Genomic DNA, 16086 nt, shown 5'->3' on the forward strand with positions numbered 1-16086 from the left:
GGCTGAGTGTAGGGCCGTCCAGGTAGAAAACTCCCTTGAGGAGAGCCAGTTCCTGCAGGATAATTCCGAAACTGTACACGTCTCCCTTCTGAGTGCCACACGCTGGTCTGTTCTCTGCACGCAGCAGCTCTGGGGCTGTCCACAGCTTACCTACACACACACACACACACACACAGATAAAATTGTTAATGCAGCTAATTAATATGCTACACTACATCTAAATCTAACCCTGACCTTAACCTCAGTAACCGAAACAAAAACTTCGGACTCTTTTAGTTTAGTTTTTGGAATTTTTTTTAAAACATAAAAGCAGTCTTCCTTGTGGGGACCGTCCAAATGTCCCCACAAGGTCAGATCTTCCTAACACTCGTGGAAACATTTGATCCTGACCAAGATCCCACTGGGCCTCATTTATCAAGCCGGCTATGAACAGATTTATTCGTAAGAGCTTTCACACGAGAGATTTATTATTCCTGTGTGTACAGCTACAAGATGACAGCAATTAACAAGACTAACTAATGTAAACCTCGATTTATTTGGATTCAAATCGTATAATTTGCATGCATTGGTGCACTTTTACATACAGTTTATACTGTCAAGTGCGTTGTAAAAACACATGCTCATGTTCGTTCGCTAGGTCAGGGACTAGCGAGCTGTATTTCAATGACATTCAGTGCAGTTATTTTATATGAATGGCTTTAATTAAACATCCATCCATCCGTTTTCCGTAACGCTTATCCTACACAGGGTCACAGGGGGAGCCTGGAACACGTACCCCAGGGAACTCGGGGCACAAGGCGGGGGACACTCTGGACGAGGTCCCAACCCATATCACAGGGCGCATTCACACACTACACACAAACCTGACTTTAAACCAAACCTAACCTGTAACTTTACAGTATACTACCAGCTCTCTTACTCTTACATATCAAAGCTACATGTCTACCTTCGGACCTGCAAAAACACCTTTTCCACTATCCTCTATCATTATGTGTTCGCTCAGTCGCAGATTTGTACTCATCGGTGCGTTCTCACGTGCGTAGTAAGCGTATGTGTCCTCGGAGCTGTTCTCATTGCGGAAGCTGGCCAGCCCGTAGTCTGTGATCTTCAGCACGAAGCGGCTGTCCACCACGCAGTTGGAGGACTTCAGACTGCCATGAGAGACGATCACGCTGTTATGGAGGAATGACATGCCCTGTGTGGAGAAGAGACTATATTATTATTAAGCCTGCAAAATGCAACGAATCTGAAAAGTCCTGCTCTAATCACCCCTTATGAATATTTCACAGAACAGACCGCTCAGTAGACGGCGTCTGTCATGCTCATGAATCACTTGAATTATTTACATGATTCATTTTTCATGACTAGTTCCCTAATGAATTATTATACTGCATTATTAACGCTATTAGTAATAATTAAGGCTCACAGTAATTGTTGGGATTTTATCACCATCTGGGAAATATAAAGAATACTGTTGAATTCTTTACTGAGGCCAAGCCTCCTGTTCCGACTTCCTGCATTTTCCGCACCTTTCCTACTTCCTGTTTTCTTACCACTTGAAGCCTCCCCTCGATGCCCCGCGTCATTATCTCGACTTGTTTTCTTGCCATCTTGTTAACCGGTATACACTGCTAGTCCAAAGATTTTGAACATGTCCATTACTGGCAAGTGAATAAGGCAAAAAAAATTACGTTCGACCAAAGCGCGTAGCTCAGAATTTCCCAACTTTAGCTAGGAAAAAAACCAAAGAAAATGCCCCCATCGACTCGGAATTCATACTCGGAAAGGTGAGAGGCTCTCCTCGACCCTGACGCCATGTCAACAAGCCATCAACAGTAAATACATATCACGTCACGACTTTAAAGCGGTATATACTTTAGATCAATCAACATAGATACATTAGTTGGTTAAATCTATCTGAAACACGGACCATACAGTTTGATGTTTTGGAAAGTAAATACATCATAACGTTACGTAGCTAGTGTGTTGCTAACAAAAGTGTGCTTTCATGGAGACATCCACGTTTTTTTCTTTTTTTTTTTTTTTACCACTTTATAGCTCAAACGTGCCAAGCTCAAAAGATTCACAAGTTCAGACTTCCATAAGTGGTCCATCAAATACATAATTCTTTTCATTTCAGGGCTTTAGGTTTAATCGTACGCACTCTCTCAAACGAGTGTTTTATTAAAGGCGAGAGCATTTGTTTAGTGAAGCGGTTAATGTAAGTAACTTAAGAGCAAGTTCAATTCAATTCAATTGAATTTTACCTGTGTAGCGTGTTTAACGATGGACGTTGTCTCAAAGCAGCTTTACAGAAACATATAAACACAGGATACGGATTTTAAGTGTGTGAATTTATCCCTATTGAGCGAGCCGGTGGTGACGGTGGTGAGGAAAAACTCCCTAAGATGATATGAGGAAGAAACCTTGAGAGGAACCAGACTCAGAAGGGAACCCGTCCTCATCTGGGTAACAACGGATAGAGTGAAAGTAAAATGAAGTTCATTATGGTTTAATATGAAGTCTGTTTGTTGAATTAGTCCACTGTTCACTAAAGGAGACCTGAGTGCAGAACTGTATGTAGTAATTGCAGTCCTAAGGCCATAACAGCAACCGTCGTTCCAACAACAGTGCCATCATTAGTGTCAAATCATTTTGCCCGATTTCGAGCGTTTTCCCCCGGCTTGGGGAAAAATGAACAAATGAATAAATAAATGAATGATTGATTGAATGAATGAATGAATAAATAAATAAATAAAATAAAATAAAATAAAATAAAATAACGTGATCAAACATGGCATATTGTTTCAGCGGTGTGCTCTTGCTGTAAGGGACGTTCCGATGATGGTGCACGCCACAGAGAAGAGCGCTTCAGGCGGGGCGAAAAATCACGAAACCGCTCAAAAATACCCCCGGTTCCAACAACAGTGCGTATTGGTGTTTTAAATCCGGCTGCTTTGACAGAGTCTCTGTTTTTACACACCTGACCTCACATATATGACACAAGTGGATGTATGGGCCGTATCAGGACTTTACAATAGTCAGAATGAGGGATAATATCAAATTCTGTTCCAAGATACCAACACTCTACCGCCACAGCGTCCATCCCTGCATCAATGTCTACAGATTTCTACGTTTCTGATATTTTTCTTTCCTTTAGCTGACACTGTAGAGATAAAGATCAATTTACAATGACTACGTTTACATGGACAGCAGTAATCTAATTATTGACCTTATTCTGAATAAAACAATATTCTGATTAAGGTGTTTACATGAGTCACTTTTAGAATATTCCTTTCGTGGGCTGCGTCCCAAATTGCGTACTTACCTACTATATAGTAGCTGTAATACATGTATTTTTCCTACTATATAGTAGGTATGTACGCGGTTTGGGACGCAGCCGTGCTCTCTTGTTTGCCGTCAAACGGTTGAGCGCTGCCGTGTGTGATCGTGTCCTGTCGCAAAATGCGGTGAAAACTCTCACACGCTGTTAATAGTGTGATTAAGGTGTGTACATGTCTGTAATACACGTCGATAATGCGACTAAAACAGGAATACTCCACACGTCTTAATTCCATTTGTGTTCACTTCGAGTATGACTTTAGTCGGATTAAGGTCATCAATAATCGCTGTTTACATGCTAGTTTCTTAATCTGAGTATCGTCTTAATCGGGTTAATATCGGATTATTGTTGTTCATGTAAACGTACTGAGTGAGACATCATGATGCATAGCATTTCACCTCCCTCCCTTGGGGTCGCTCGTTCTCAAAATAACCGGTTTAAGATAATAACATAAACAAGATTTAACAGCTTTAAAAGTTTTATAGTGTAACGAACTCACTTTGACAATGTCATTGATCAGAGAATACCGGAACATCCAGTCCAGTGTAATACTCTCAAGCTCCATGAGGTCCTGTAGGGTATATACACACACACACACACACATACACACACACACACACACACACACAAACCACTTTAATTATAGCCGGACCCACAGTGAATGTACTAACAGGGTAGGTTATATGAAGGAGAAAGTTAAATGGGATTCACACACACACACACACTTCACTTCAATTCCTCTCCCACAAGCTCTGTAATCAGATATGTTTTACAGGAACTAGTCTTATGATGTATATTTGTACTGGTGTGTGTGTGTGTGTGTGTATAGATAAACGGTGTGTATCCTGACCTGTAAGCTGCCCCTTGGGCAGTACTCAGTGAGGATACAGATGTTTGGAGCATCTATGCAGGCGCCAATAAATCTCGTCAGGTGTTCATTCTGAACATCACGCATCTGTGAGTACAGGAGAGAAGATCAATCCCTCCTCAGCACGACTCTGTAACCCGGACCTCCATCCTCTCGCAGAATGTCACATATAATAATTTACGGCAAAAGTCCCACAGCAGAGGGGGGCAGTAAAGGCACACTTACATGTTTGAGTTCAAACAGCACCGTCCTGGTAAGCTCGATGCGCTTCTTGTTTATATACTTAATGGCTGTTATGTTTCCCTGCAGAGAGAAAAAAAACAAACCATATTAAGTTTTCTCTCAGTTGAAACATTTATATCATATTCCCTGAACTATACTATTACTATATTGTCATAACCTTTTTATGACTGAAACAAATGAAGCAGGAATACACATGGGCTCGTACCATGAGGTACTGAAAAGCTGTCATGTTGGGTTTTTTCATGGTTATCATAACCTAATTTGAACCCTTGTGCATTCTATCATCTTTCCTATAAAAAAATAAATAAATAAAAAATAGCTCTCGTACCTTGTAGTAACAGGTCTTGGCATAAATCTGAACATTTCCCTCCATGGTTAGCAGTGAGCCATAATTGGAGCCTCTCTGTAGGGAGGAAATTGAGTAACAGATCACTGAGGATTTCTGGCACATAGTCTAACCCTTATTCACTACTTAGCACTGATCATCCCTTGATTTTTTTTTTTTTTAAATGTACAGCCACGTAACTTACAGGAAAGTAATAATGCAAAATGCTGAAGATACAGTATGTGTACTGACACATAGTGAACATGCTTGGAAATCCTCCACATGGCATGTGGGAGTGTAACTAAGAAACGGAGGCAATGACATGGGTGTACAGTGTACTCGTTCTTTGTCATTTTGAAAAGAAAAGATATGTACAATTGAGATTTTTCTAAACAGTTTTTTGTTGTTGTTGTTGTTGCTTCAAGACAATACATATTACAAAACCCCCTTGTGCTTCTCTTTTGCTTGTTTTCAGTCATCTCAGATAAATTTTTTTGAATAAAGAACTATGGAATAACCTGGCTGTGTGCCAGGAATTACTGCAAGCATTACGCACAAGAAGATTAGACTAGGGATCGCTGTCATGGATTTACCGGAAAGGATTCTGGACTACAGTTTCCCAGAAGCCACTGCACCACACAGCATTATCATCGTCATCATCATCATCATCTTCATCACATGACCACCTGCACCTGATTCTCACTCACTTAACGAGTACGCCTATGTGTATAAAGCCACGGTTTGCACCGCACTACTAGTCTTGCGTTTGTCTTTCGTTGCTGTCTTTGTTTTCATGGTCTTTGTTGATGTTTGATTCCTAAAAAAGCCAAGTGCTTTTATTTATTTATTTATTTATTCATTCATTCATTTATTTATTTTTTTAAAAAAGTGCTTTTTTTTTTTTAAAATAGGAAGAAGGTGACAACAGTAAAGGTGGATGAGATACGGAAAAAAAATCAGCAGGTGCTACCATTTAAAAATATTTTAATCACAAAAAAAATAGTCATTTCTATTATATTCATTTCTGAATACGTGAATCCAATTTTTATCATTATATTATTATCAGTTATCATTATTTATCATTATAAACATCTTAAACAGGTAAGAGCCTGTATAACTCTGACTTGTACTCCCAACTCGTCTCTGTTCTTTCTGAGATGAACTGCATTGGGGGTTTTTTAAAAAAAAAATATATTTAGATGAGTGAATATTTGATTTCTAGACTTAACATTGTGAAAGAAGTAGAAATAATAAAATATGAATGAATATTTGTATTGAAAAAAGCTGTTAAGTTATGAAAATATTAATTATTGAAAAATGTATTTCTTACATTATGGAACACATTATTGTGTGGTAAGGAAAAACAGTTAAAATAATAATAATAAAAAAAAAAAAAACTGTTTCTATGTTTTCTCATATTTTTTTGACAAAAAGAAATGTAGAAACACCATATACACGGACCCACTTAAATCACCTCTTTGATCCGTATTTATAGCTAATACACCTCTCTTTCAATTTACTAGCTTTCACTGAAAAGCAAGAAAGCTCAGTAATGTCAAGCATAAAAGTTGTATAAGAAATATATCATTTTCAATTAAATTTTTGCATTGAGTATTGTAAAGGTTCAACACAATCGTTCAACTTGACACGACTGTGAACTCTGTCAGTGTGTGTGTGTGTGTGTCCTCACCATTGATAGTGTCAATCTGCTGCATGTCCTACGCAACGTTTTCTCCAGGTTATTAATCTGAATGTCCTCCCAGAACACTCTCCACAGCTGTGCTGCTAATTCATTCTCCAACTTCACCTTTCTGAAGGACAGAACGCGTGGGTGAGCGAGACAGAGCGAGTGAACGTAAAGGACAGGGAGAACCATAAAAGACAATGAGACACAGGAATAAGTGTGTAGAGATGGAAGATAAAAAAAAGAACATGGTGCGAATGGACCTAACAGACCTAACGTTCTCAGAGTATTAGGGCATTCGGATATTTTGAGTTCATACTGACTCTATTTAAAGAAAAGAAAAATAAAGAAAAATTCCAATTCCTCCAAGAGCCTTCAGTCAAACTCAGTAGCAAAAAAAAAAACCTCCATTTCCGCTGCCAGACATCACATTTCCCAAAATATGAAAGCTACAAAGTTATCTTTGTGTTTAACGAGAATGCTTCTACCCCTCATCACTCAGAGGAGAAGTTCTTTATTGAAAAGTCTCAGGAGGTTTAATGGTGGTTCTTGCCTGTGTTTCATTTACTGTAGGTAACGACTTACTTAAATTTCTCCTAAAATTCTTTGAGAGACTTTGAATGAACCAACATGAGATTGTTCTGATTAAAGGAGTCAAAACAAAGAGAAAGGATTTGACCACACAATTTCCCAGGCATAAAGCAAATGCCTTAACACTGCACTATGGAAAAACTGACACTATGAAATAAATGTGTCATTACGTAATAAAATTGTCATTACGAAAGAAATGTCATTACATAATAAATGTCATTACGTAATAAATGTCATTACGTAATAAATGTGTCAATATGAAATAAATGTCATTACGAAATAAATGTCATTACGTAATAAATGTCATTATGAAATAAATGTCATTACGTAATAAATGTGCCATTATGTAATAAATGTCATTACGTAATAAATGTCATTAGGTAATAAATGTGTCATTATGAAATAAATGTCATTACGTAATAAATGTCATTATGAAACAAATGTCATTACGTAATTAATGTCATTATGTAATAAATGTGTCATTATGAAATAAATGTCATTACGTAATTAATGTCATTATGTAATAAATGTGTCATTACGTAATAAATGTCTTTATGAAATAAATGGCATTACGTAATAAAAGTGTCATTATGAAATAAATGTCATTACGTAATAAATGTCATTAAGTAATAAATGTGTCATTACATAATAAATGTCTTTATGAAATAAATGCCATTACGTAATAAAAGTGTCATTATGAAATAAAAGTCATTACGTAATAAGTGTCATTATGAAATAAATGCCATTACGTAATAAAAGTGCCATTACGAAATAAAAGTGTCATTACGAAATAAAAGTGTCATTGCGTAATAAAAGTGTCATTACCTAATAAAAGTGTCATTATGATATAAAAGTGTCATTACGAAATAAAAGTCATTTTTGTAATGTGTCATTGTATAATAAAATGTGTCTTTATGTAATAAAAGTGTCATTATTTAATGAAAGTGTCATTGTGCAATAAAAGTGTCATTATGAAATAACTGTCATTGTGTAATAAAAGTGTCATTATGAAACGTGTCATCATGAATGAAAAGCATCATTGTGAAATACGTCATTATGAAATCATTGCGTCATTATGAAATAAAAGTGTCATTATGAAATAAAAGTGTCATTATGAATTGAAAAAACCCATTTTAGAATAAAACCTGTTATTATGAATATAAATAGAAATGGAAGTGTTGCAACGTTATTGTGAAATTAAGCATCATGAAATAATATTTCACAATAATGAGTTCAGTATTATTTATTTATTTATCGACCCGTTCATATATTTATTGCTACATTAACTTTAGTAATTCTTTATATAATAAACATATGTATTTATTAAACTTAGACTACATTGCATTCCATACATCACCATCTGAGAATTTATTCTTTTAAAATGATTTGAATAAATAACAGCCAAAAAGTTTGACATTTTATCGGTCTGGTCGTCCTGCAAACAGTGATAACACTCCAGGGCAAAGTTTTATGATAAATCCAATTTTTTCAGGTTTTTCGATGGAGAAGAATCTGGGCTCAGTCCCGGATGATTAACTACAACTACGACTAAAATAAGAGCTGGAATACAGAATACTAGGCATCTAGTGTACTTTTCTTCAGATCTACTTACAAATGCTAGCATGTAAAAAAGTACACCAAAAACACTCCTCTCTTAAATATGCTTACACATGATAGTATATCAGAATTGGGATTCTGGGAATGTCTAAAGTATGAGGGTTGTGTGTTTTTTTTTTTTTTGTAGTTTATGCTACAATTTCCTAATTGGTTAATGATCTTATCTTATTTACTGTTGCTCTTGCTAAGCTAGGTTTGAATTCTCCTCACAGATGCTAGCAAAGGTTTATGAGTGGAAACAAAATAAAGTGCACAGTCAAAACAAACATGGATACTGTTCACAAACAGCTACAACCTGCTCCTTGTGTGGTGCTCCGAAGTACGTTTTAGTGAGTCCGTATGTACTACAATCAATATCTTTTTCTCAATGACAGAATGAGAGTGTAGACATGTTAGCAGTAGCATTCATTGTAAACACTACTGGCATTTATGAAAGTCTATATAAATCATCATTAACATGGAGATTGATAGGTGTGTACTTGGATATATCTCTAATGAAAGTGTTTTTAAAAAAAAAAAAAAAAAAAATCAATAGACTTGTATATGTCAAGGCTTATTAGCTGAAGAAAGGAAAGATCAATGTAATGTCAGAGACTCGGTGTCGAGACAAAAATGTAGGTTGCAGATAAAAAAACATTTTGCAGAGAAAGACTAACAAGTGATCAAGGCCATATGTCATTGATTACATTTTGTCATTGTAATCGTCAGTTTAACCATTAATTTGATTTATACCTCAGGGATTTTGAATTCTCAAATCTGATTGGTCAGAGCTACATAATCTCAGATTTAAAAAAAAAAAAAAAAAAGTGTGTTGTTATTTAACAGGGAACATTTTTAAATTGTTGATATGGTGACGTTTTCTGTGAGGAGACATTTATTTAATGGAAGGAGTCTCCAGCGTCAGTCAGTAAGATTTCTGCCTCAGTAAAGTCTTCAGATTATCTTCCAGCGACAAAATGCCTGTTGTGTTTGATTCCTTACGTCCATGCTAAGTAGGCTGTATTGATTTCACACTCCTTGCAGAATTCACATAAAGCTTGTCTCACAAGTCCTACGAAATGACTTTAGTTATGAAATAGTTCTGAAATATCTTGCAACTATTTCACCAGTCTATTAAATTTCACTTTTAAAGCTGGGCCATTATCTCTGAATGTGTGTGTGTGTGTGTGTGTGTGTGTGTGTGTGTGTGTGTGTGTGTGCGCAGTAATGTCTGAGGTTAATGGAATGAAGCAGCCAGTCTGCCTGTTTACTATTTCTGGAAGAAATGCTGTATACTTCTAATTTTAAAGGACGGGAATGATTGATGCGCAGTAACTGCGTAACATTAGCATGTTTGCATCGATACTTCAGAATATCTGTAACACGTCTAATCACAGGCACACGTTCAACGCAGCACCAGTTTAAAAAGAGTTGAAGAGCATGACGTTTACAGTAATATTTATAAATGGCTAACAAATAAATTGCTAATGTCGCAGAAACAGTGTTTATAAAACATTATAATCACCAATACCAAGTACATTATGCCTTAGTTTATTACTGCTTTGTGTTTAATCATAGAAATACAGAAAACTAAACCTGATAAAGTTCTCGGTCAAGTTCTTCAGAAGGATTGAATGATTTCCCGATAATCTCTCTGGTCTAATTAATTAATTGAAGAAAACAACAACAACAACAACAACAACAAATCATGATGGTTGTCATAACGCACTATACAGTGCTGCTTGGTTTCTCTGGTATTGGTGATCTAACATGTTATGAACACTACGTATAATATATCATGCTAACAATTCATAATGCATAAGAAAGCACGCTATAAAGTGCAATGCATTTTCATAAATATTTACAACGATGAGTTTCATACCTTACGAATGCATTATACCATGATATGAATGTGCTCATAGTTCATCATAAGTGTGACCTTCATAGAAAGTGTTACCAAAAACTCAATACTTAGTACTGAAGGATAAATACACAAAGATGCAAAAGAGAAATAAGCAATGAAAACCAATCGTCACTTTCTGAAGGAGATTTACAAGCTTAAGAAATTTGTATTAGAAGTGACACAATAGCACTTTTCTTTTCTGACGCTCATGCTGAAAACATTTTTACACCTATTAAGTTTTACCATGAGCAATTTTTAATCGAAACACTTCATTTAAGACAACCATCTATAACGATCATACACTCAGACTCCTCAAATGCTCTATTATATATATATATTATGCTCCATTAATTCGATTGGATGACTGGCGTTCTAAGAGTGCTTATATTTACTACAACCGCACTGGGACGTTTCGCTCGTCTGTGTTCGTCACGAAAAAAATGCCACTTCCTAGTTCGAAACGTTCACAACAGTATTGTTAGTGACATCATCAGCTGACACAGCAAAAGATATTGTTCAGGAATATAACTTTTGACTTAAAATATGAAAGCTCATCAGAACGGCAATTGCACCAGAAGCAAATTTAACAGAAATCAACGTGAGCTAGCTAGCTAGCCAGCTAGCCGATATTCTATAAAGGTGGGCGTGGCTTCTTCGGGATTTATTTCCGCTAGCAGAACATTTGTCCGAAATGTCAGTTACTCTATATTAATTTCTTCTTTATAGAACTGCTTAATATTTTCTAAGCAATACCGCACTCGCAGTTATAAGGTGATAGTGAATCTCGGCACGGCTGGGATTAGGTACAATACTTGATACTCAGTATAATCACACTCTTGCTCATGCGATATTGCTTAATTACAATATAGGAAAAATTATTTTGATGCAAATACACTCTTTTTGGGGAAAAAAAGAAAAACAAACAGACATAAATATCAGTGCAAATTGTGTTGCTGTTATGGTAACTTGGGTGGTTAATGTTATTATCATGTGACCTACATTATGTTACGTTACTTCATATTTCGTCGTGCTACAAGAAAATTCTGTGATTTTTTTCAGGCTAGATTTGTTACAGAATTAGACTGAATTCACATTTTATTTCTTCTATTTTTTCTATTAATATTTTATTTCTCCTGGATAGGGCTGTGCGATAAGACCATAGAAAAATGTCTATCGATAGATATTTTCCTACAGTTTATCGGCTAAATCGCCAACGTTCCCGATTTACGTCACCGAGGTCGGAGTTAGGAGCCTATTTATGCCTAATTATATAAATACATTTTCATGTATCTAATATTTCACATTAGAAAACATTATATTTAGACTGTGGAAATAAAGTACAAACGTATTATGTCCGTAACAATGCATGCTTTTTTTTTTGAAGACGAGTCTATTTTCTCTAGCACACTCTTGTTCCTCAGTCTGAAAATAACCTCTGGGATTCAACAATATGGAGAAGGAAATGGAAGAGGAAGGAGGTAGAAGAAGAAAAGAACATTTTTTTTTTTTTTTTTTTTTTTTTTAGAATTATGGGACACGAGAGAGAAGACTACAGGTGTTTAAATGGTTTGGATGACAATGTGTTGGAAAAATGGACAATTACAGGAACAAAGTAACACAGAGAGAAAGACAAGGGAGTGATAATGAGGATAAATGAGGGGTCAAAGTGGAGAAACAATATTAGAAGCTGCAAACAGTGTTTAACTGACCTGTAGATGAAGACCGTGACAGTGACGATGATGATGAAGATGAAGCACACCACTATCGAGATCATCTGATGCATTGTGACCGTTTCTGAAATAAAGACAAAAAATATGCAGATTTGTCTTTATATATATATATATATATATATATATATATATATATATATATATATATGTATATCTATATACATGTATGTCTCTCTCTCTCTATCTATATATATATATCTATATATATATATAGTACTTTACTAATACATCAAAATTAGTTTATTTAAGTGCACATGCTAAATAAGAGCAGCTACTGAGTGGATTTTGCAGTGAAGGAGGGGTTCTAGTGCTGCTTACTGGCCACACAGGAAGGATTGTCGTTCTTAAAGCCACACACTGGGATGTCAGGAGGAGGAACGCCTTTCAGCCAGTGCACCTTCATCCCCGGCTCAGGAATCATCTGCTTCAAACTGCTGTTATACACTGACACGATCTGCAATAAACACACGTACACACATCACACGAAATTCAGCACAACGTTCAGGACAATATGACTGCTGAATGGAAAGATTCTTGCTTTAAAATGAAGCTACCTGATAAACTCCGGTGTCAGTGTCAGTCATGTCCCAGAGAGCAAAATCGATTTCTCGGTTGCCCTCCTTATCCATCTCCACCAGCCCTGTGACACCTGTTAGAAATAAGAAAATATCTTCTCTGTCCAACTCACCGATCAGTATACCGATATGGCAGACGGACAAATGCGAAACAAACGTGAACAGCAACAGGTCTGTGAAAAATTAACACTGAAAGCCTAATTACATTTCTGCACTACATTTATGTTTACATTTATGGCAGATGCCTTTATCCAGAGCGACATACATTTGTCTCATTTATACAATTTGAGGGGAAAGGGCCTTGGTCAAGGGCTGTGATTTGAACTCACACCATTCTGGCCTTCTCGCACTAAGCAATACAAGTCTTGCACTTCATCCAGCATCAAATCACACACTCTGCTCTTCCTCTGCACTTCCATATGGAGAACATATGCTAATAATATGGGGAGATCAGGGAGTTTAATGCCGCAGCAGGCGGCAGTGGAGCTGCTTTCATACTTTTGCCAGTACTCAATATTCCTCTCATTTGTCTGTAAATAGAACTATGCTGAAGGCCTGGCAGTAGAACATATTGGTAGTAGGAGTGTGTATGAATGATTTAATGAGTTGCTATAATATGATTTATGATATGTCTATATCGGTGCAGTTCAGTGTGATGTATTGTGTTTCCATCCATCCATTTTCTGTTCCGCTTATCCTGCACAGGGTCGCGGGGAGCCTGGAACAAGATGGCACAAGATGGGGTACACCCTGGACGGGGTGCCAACCCATCACAGGGCACAATTTGGACAATTTGGATATGCCAATCAGTCTTGCGAATGCTACAATGCATGTCTTTGGACTGTGGGAGGAAACCAGAGTACCCAGGTGAAACCCCTGAAGAACAGCGAGAAGACTCAATGGGAATCGAACCCCCCAATCCTGGAGGTGGGAATCGAACCCCCAATCCTGGAGGTGGGAGGCCAACCTGCTAACCACTAAGCCACTAAGCCACCATGTCCCCAGTACTGTATTTCATTTTAATAAAAAAAGCATCAGATTTGAGAAGTGGAAGGCCACACTACCCTTGCTGGTATTGATATGCAAAGGCCACGCCCCCTTTTTGTGACTGAGGCGCAGAAGGGACTCGTCTTTTTTTCTGATACTGACAGGTACAGAGGCCATACCTTCTACGCTCGGACTGACAATCAGCATGGCCACACCTCCTTAACTGGGACTGACAGGCAGACAGTGCATCACTGATCAGAGGTGTTTGAACAGTTATTTGGCCCACATTGAACCAACAATCTCACAGCCTCTCAGTATTCAGATCGCTCGTACAATCGGCTAGAAAAGACCAATTAGCTGACGGCTTTACAAATGATTCTGAAATGCAAGTGAATGTGAAATCCTGAGAGGCTGAGATTGATTTAAAAACAAAAAAAAAAAGATGAGCAGTCACCAGCGCTCGTGTTACTGCAAAGACAAAAAAATAAATAAAAGCGGATTTTTTAAAGCTATGGCAACCACAGATTTCGAAACACACTACTGACACCAATTTAGCACTGGACTGGAAGCACAACAGCGAAGCCCAGCTCACCAGCCTGCTGCTCTCTGTCAATGATCTAGTTATATAAATAAATATTACACAAATCCTCAAAAGCGCGAAGCTGATGGTGAGACTGACACACTCACAGCTGCACTGCCCCAATCAATCACTGCATTTTTACTGCTTTGTAAAACACACACAGCCACAAATAATGCACACACTGATCTGTATGTCCATTAGCTAGGCTGAGATGTATCAGTGCTGAAACCTGATGCCTAGCGCGCGCGCGCACGTGTGTGTGTGTGTGTGAGTGTACAATCCTTTCTTCAGGGTAATGACCCAATGTCCCAAATAACCACCACATGGCAACACAGAGATGAGTTATCATTTGGACAAGACCTTCTTTAATCTTTTCAACCTCAATTCAGCTCTATTTCTAAATGAACTTACCTCAGATGCAGCTTAAGCGTACACTGAAGCATGTCTGGTCCATGTTTGCTAACCGACTTGAGCATTATTGCTAGCGTTGATCATTCTTACCTAACAGACACACCATACGTTCTGGACCATACACTGCTTTGGAGAACCAGATAAACCATAAATTCTGTCTGTTTTGTTTTGTTTTGTTTTGTACTCAGCTAGGTAACTCTGTTAGCATAGCACATGCTGTGATATCATTACCGTTAGCATATCACACAGCTACACGTCTGTCAGCTAAGAATTTAGCCTACAGGTTGGTGAACTCTGCTTGGCAAAACAACTGTGATTTTGTTTACTGAAGCATGAAAATCCCTCTTAGCTGCTGCTAAAAACACTAATAAGCAACTAATAAAACACTTGAGGATGTGCTGTTATAACTTGAACAGTGAGATGGTGTGATGTGGTCTGACGTGAAGCGGAGTTACTTTTAGCACTTTCCAAAAAAAAAAAACCCCAAAAACGGTCAGTGATTTGTTTATTAAAAAACGACTTGTACTTTTCATCCATTTTATAGTTATGTTGTAGAGTGTCCATGAAACAAGTTATTTCCTGTTACATTACATTTATATTTATTCGTTTAGCGGACGCTTTTTTATCCAAAGCGTCTTCCAAATGAGGAAATACAATACGGAGAACAATACGAGTAGTGCTACAATTGAGTGCGCAGAGTAGAGGTGTAAGAGTAAATTTATTTATTTATTTATTTGTTTATTTAAATAAGGTGGGGTTGGCATTTTAGGGGTTAGTTACGTGCTCACGGAAGAGGTGGGTCTTTATCAGTTTTTTGAAGATAGTGACAGATTCTGCGGTCCAGATTGAGGTTGGACGTTCACTCCACCACTGAGGGACGGTCAGTTTGAAGGTTCTGGAAAGGGACCTTGTGCCACACTGTTATTACTCTTATTACTTAAGTTATAGCAGCTGCAAACAGTCGTCCCTTGAACGTAATAAGATTTTTGAAGGTTAGAAAGGCCTGACGCTGGAGACTCCTTCGGAAAATGCAAAACAAATGTTTTACAGGAAAGCATACATGTATAGCAAAACATTTTTAAGCCTGCTGATAGGGTCTGCCATTCAAGTCCCTGTGAATGAGCTGTTGCTATAGAAACAATAATGTATTACAACGAGTGCATTAATACAAACTTGCGATTTGCTTTCAGCTGGAACTGAACATCTTTGTGTTCTGCACAAAACACCTTCTGACCAATCAGAATAAAGAA

At 37.3% G+C, this 16086-nt stretch overlaps 1 protein-coding gene across 3 annotated transcripts in view; it reads right to left on the reverse strand.

Moving 5' to 3' along the window:
• Positions 1-16086, reverse strand: part of npr1a (natriuretic peptide receptor 1a) — a 100030-nt gene that overhangs the window by 10557 nt on the left and 73387 nt on the right. For all 3 annotated transcript variants that reach the window (XM_053637325.1, XM_053637324.1, XM_053637326.1), the window contains exons 6-15: positions 12838-12932; positions 12602-12737; positions 12263-12347; positions 6470-6590; positions 4783-4857; positions 4437-4514; positions 4194-4298; positions 3843-3914; positions 1036-1195; positions 1-150 (exon numbers count right to left, since the gene is read on the reverse strand). The exon at positions 1-150 is cut by the window's left edge and continues 6 nt beyond it. In XM_053637325.1, the coding sequence (XP_053493300.1) occupies positions 1-150; positions 1036-1195; positions 3843-3914; positions 4194-4298; positions 4437-4514; positions 4783-4857; positions 6470-6590; positions 12263-12347; positions 12602-12737; positions 12838-12932 (1077 nt within the window). The remainder of the gene's footprint in view (positions 151-1035; positions 1196-3842; positions 3915-4193; positions 4299-4436; positions 4515-4782; positions 4858-6469; positions 6591-12262; positions 12348-12601; positions 12738-12837; positions 12933-16086) is intronic.

This window comes from Ictalurus furcatus, chromosome 12 (assembly GCF_023375685.1).
Source record: "Ictalurus furcatus strain D&B chromosome 12, Billie_1.0, whole genome shotgun sequence".
Classification (NCBI taxonomy): domain Eukaryota; kingdom Metazoa; phylum Chordata; class Actinopteri; order Siluriformes; family Ictaluridae; genus Ictalurus; species Ictalurus furcatus.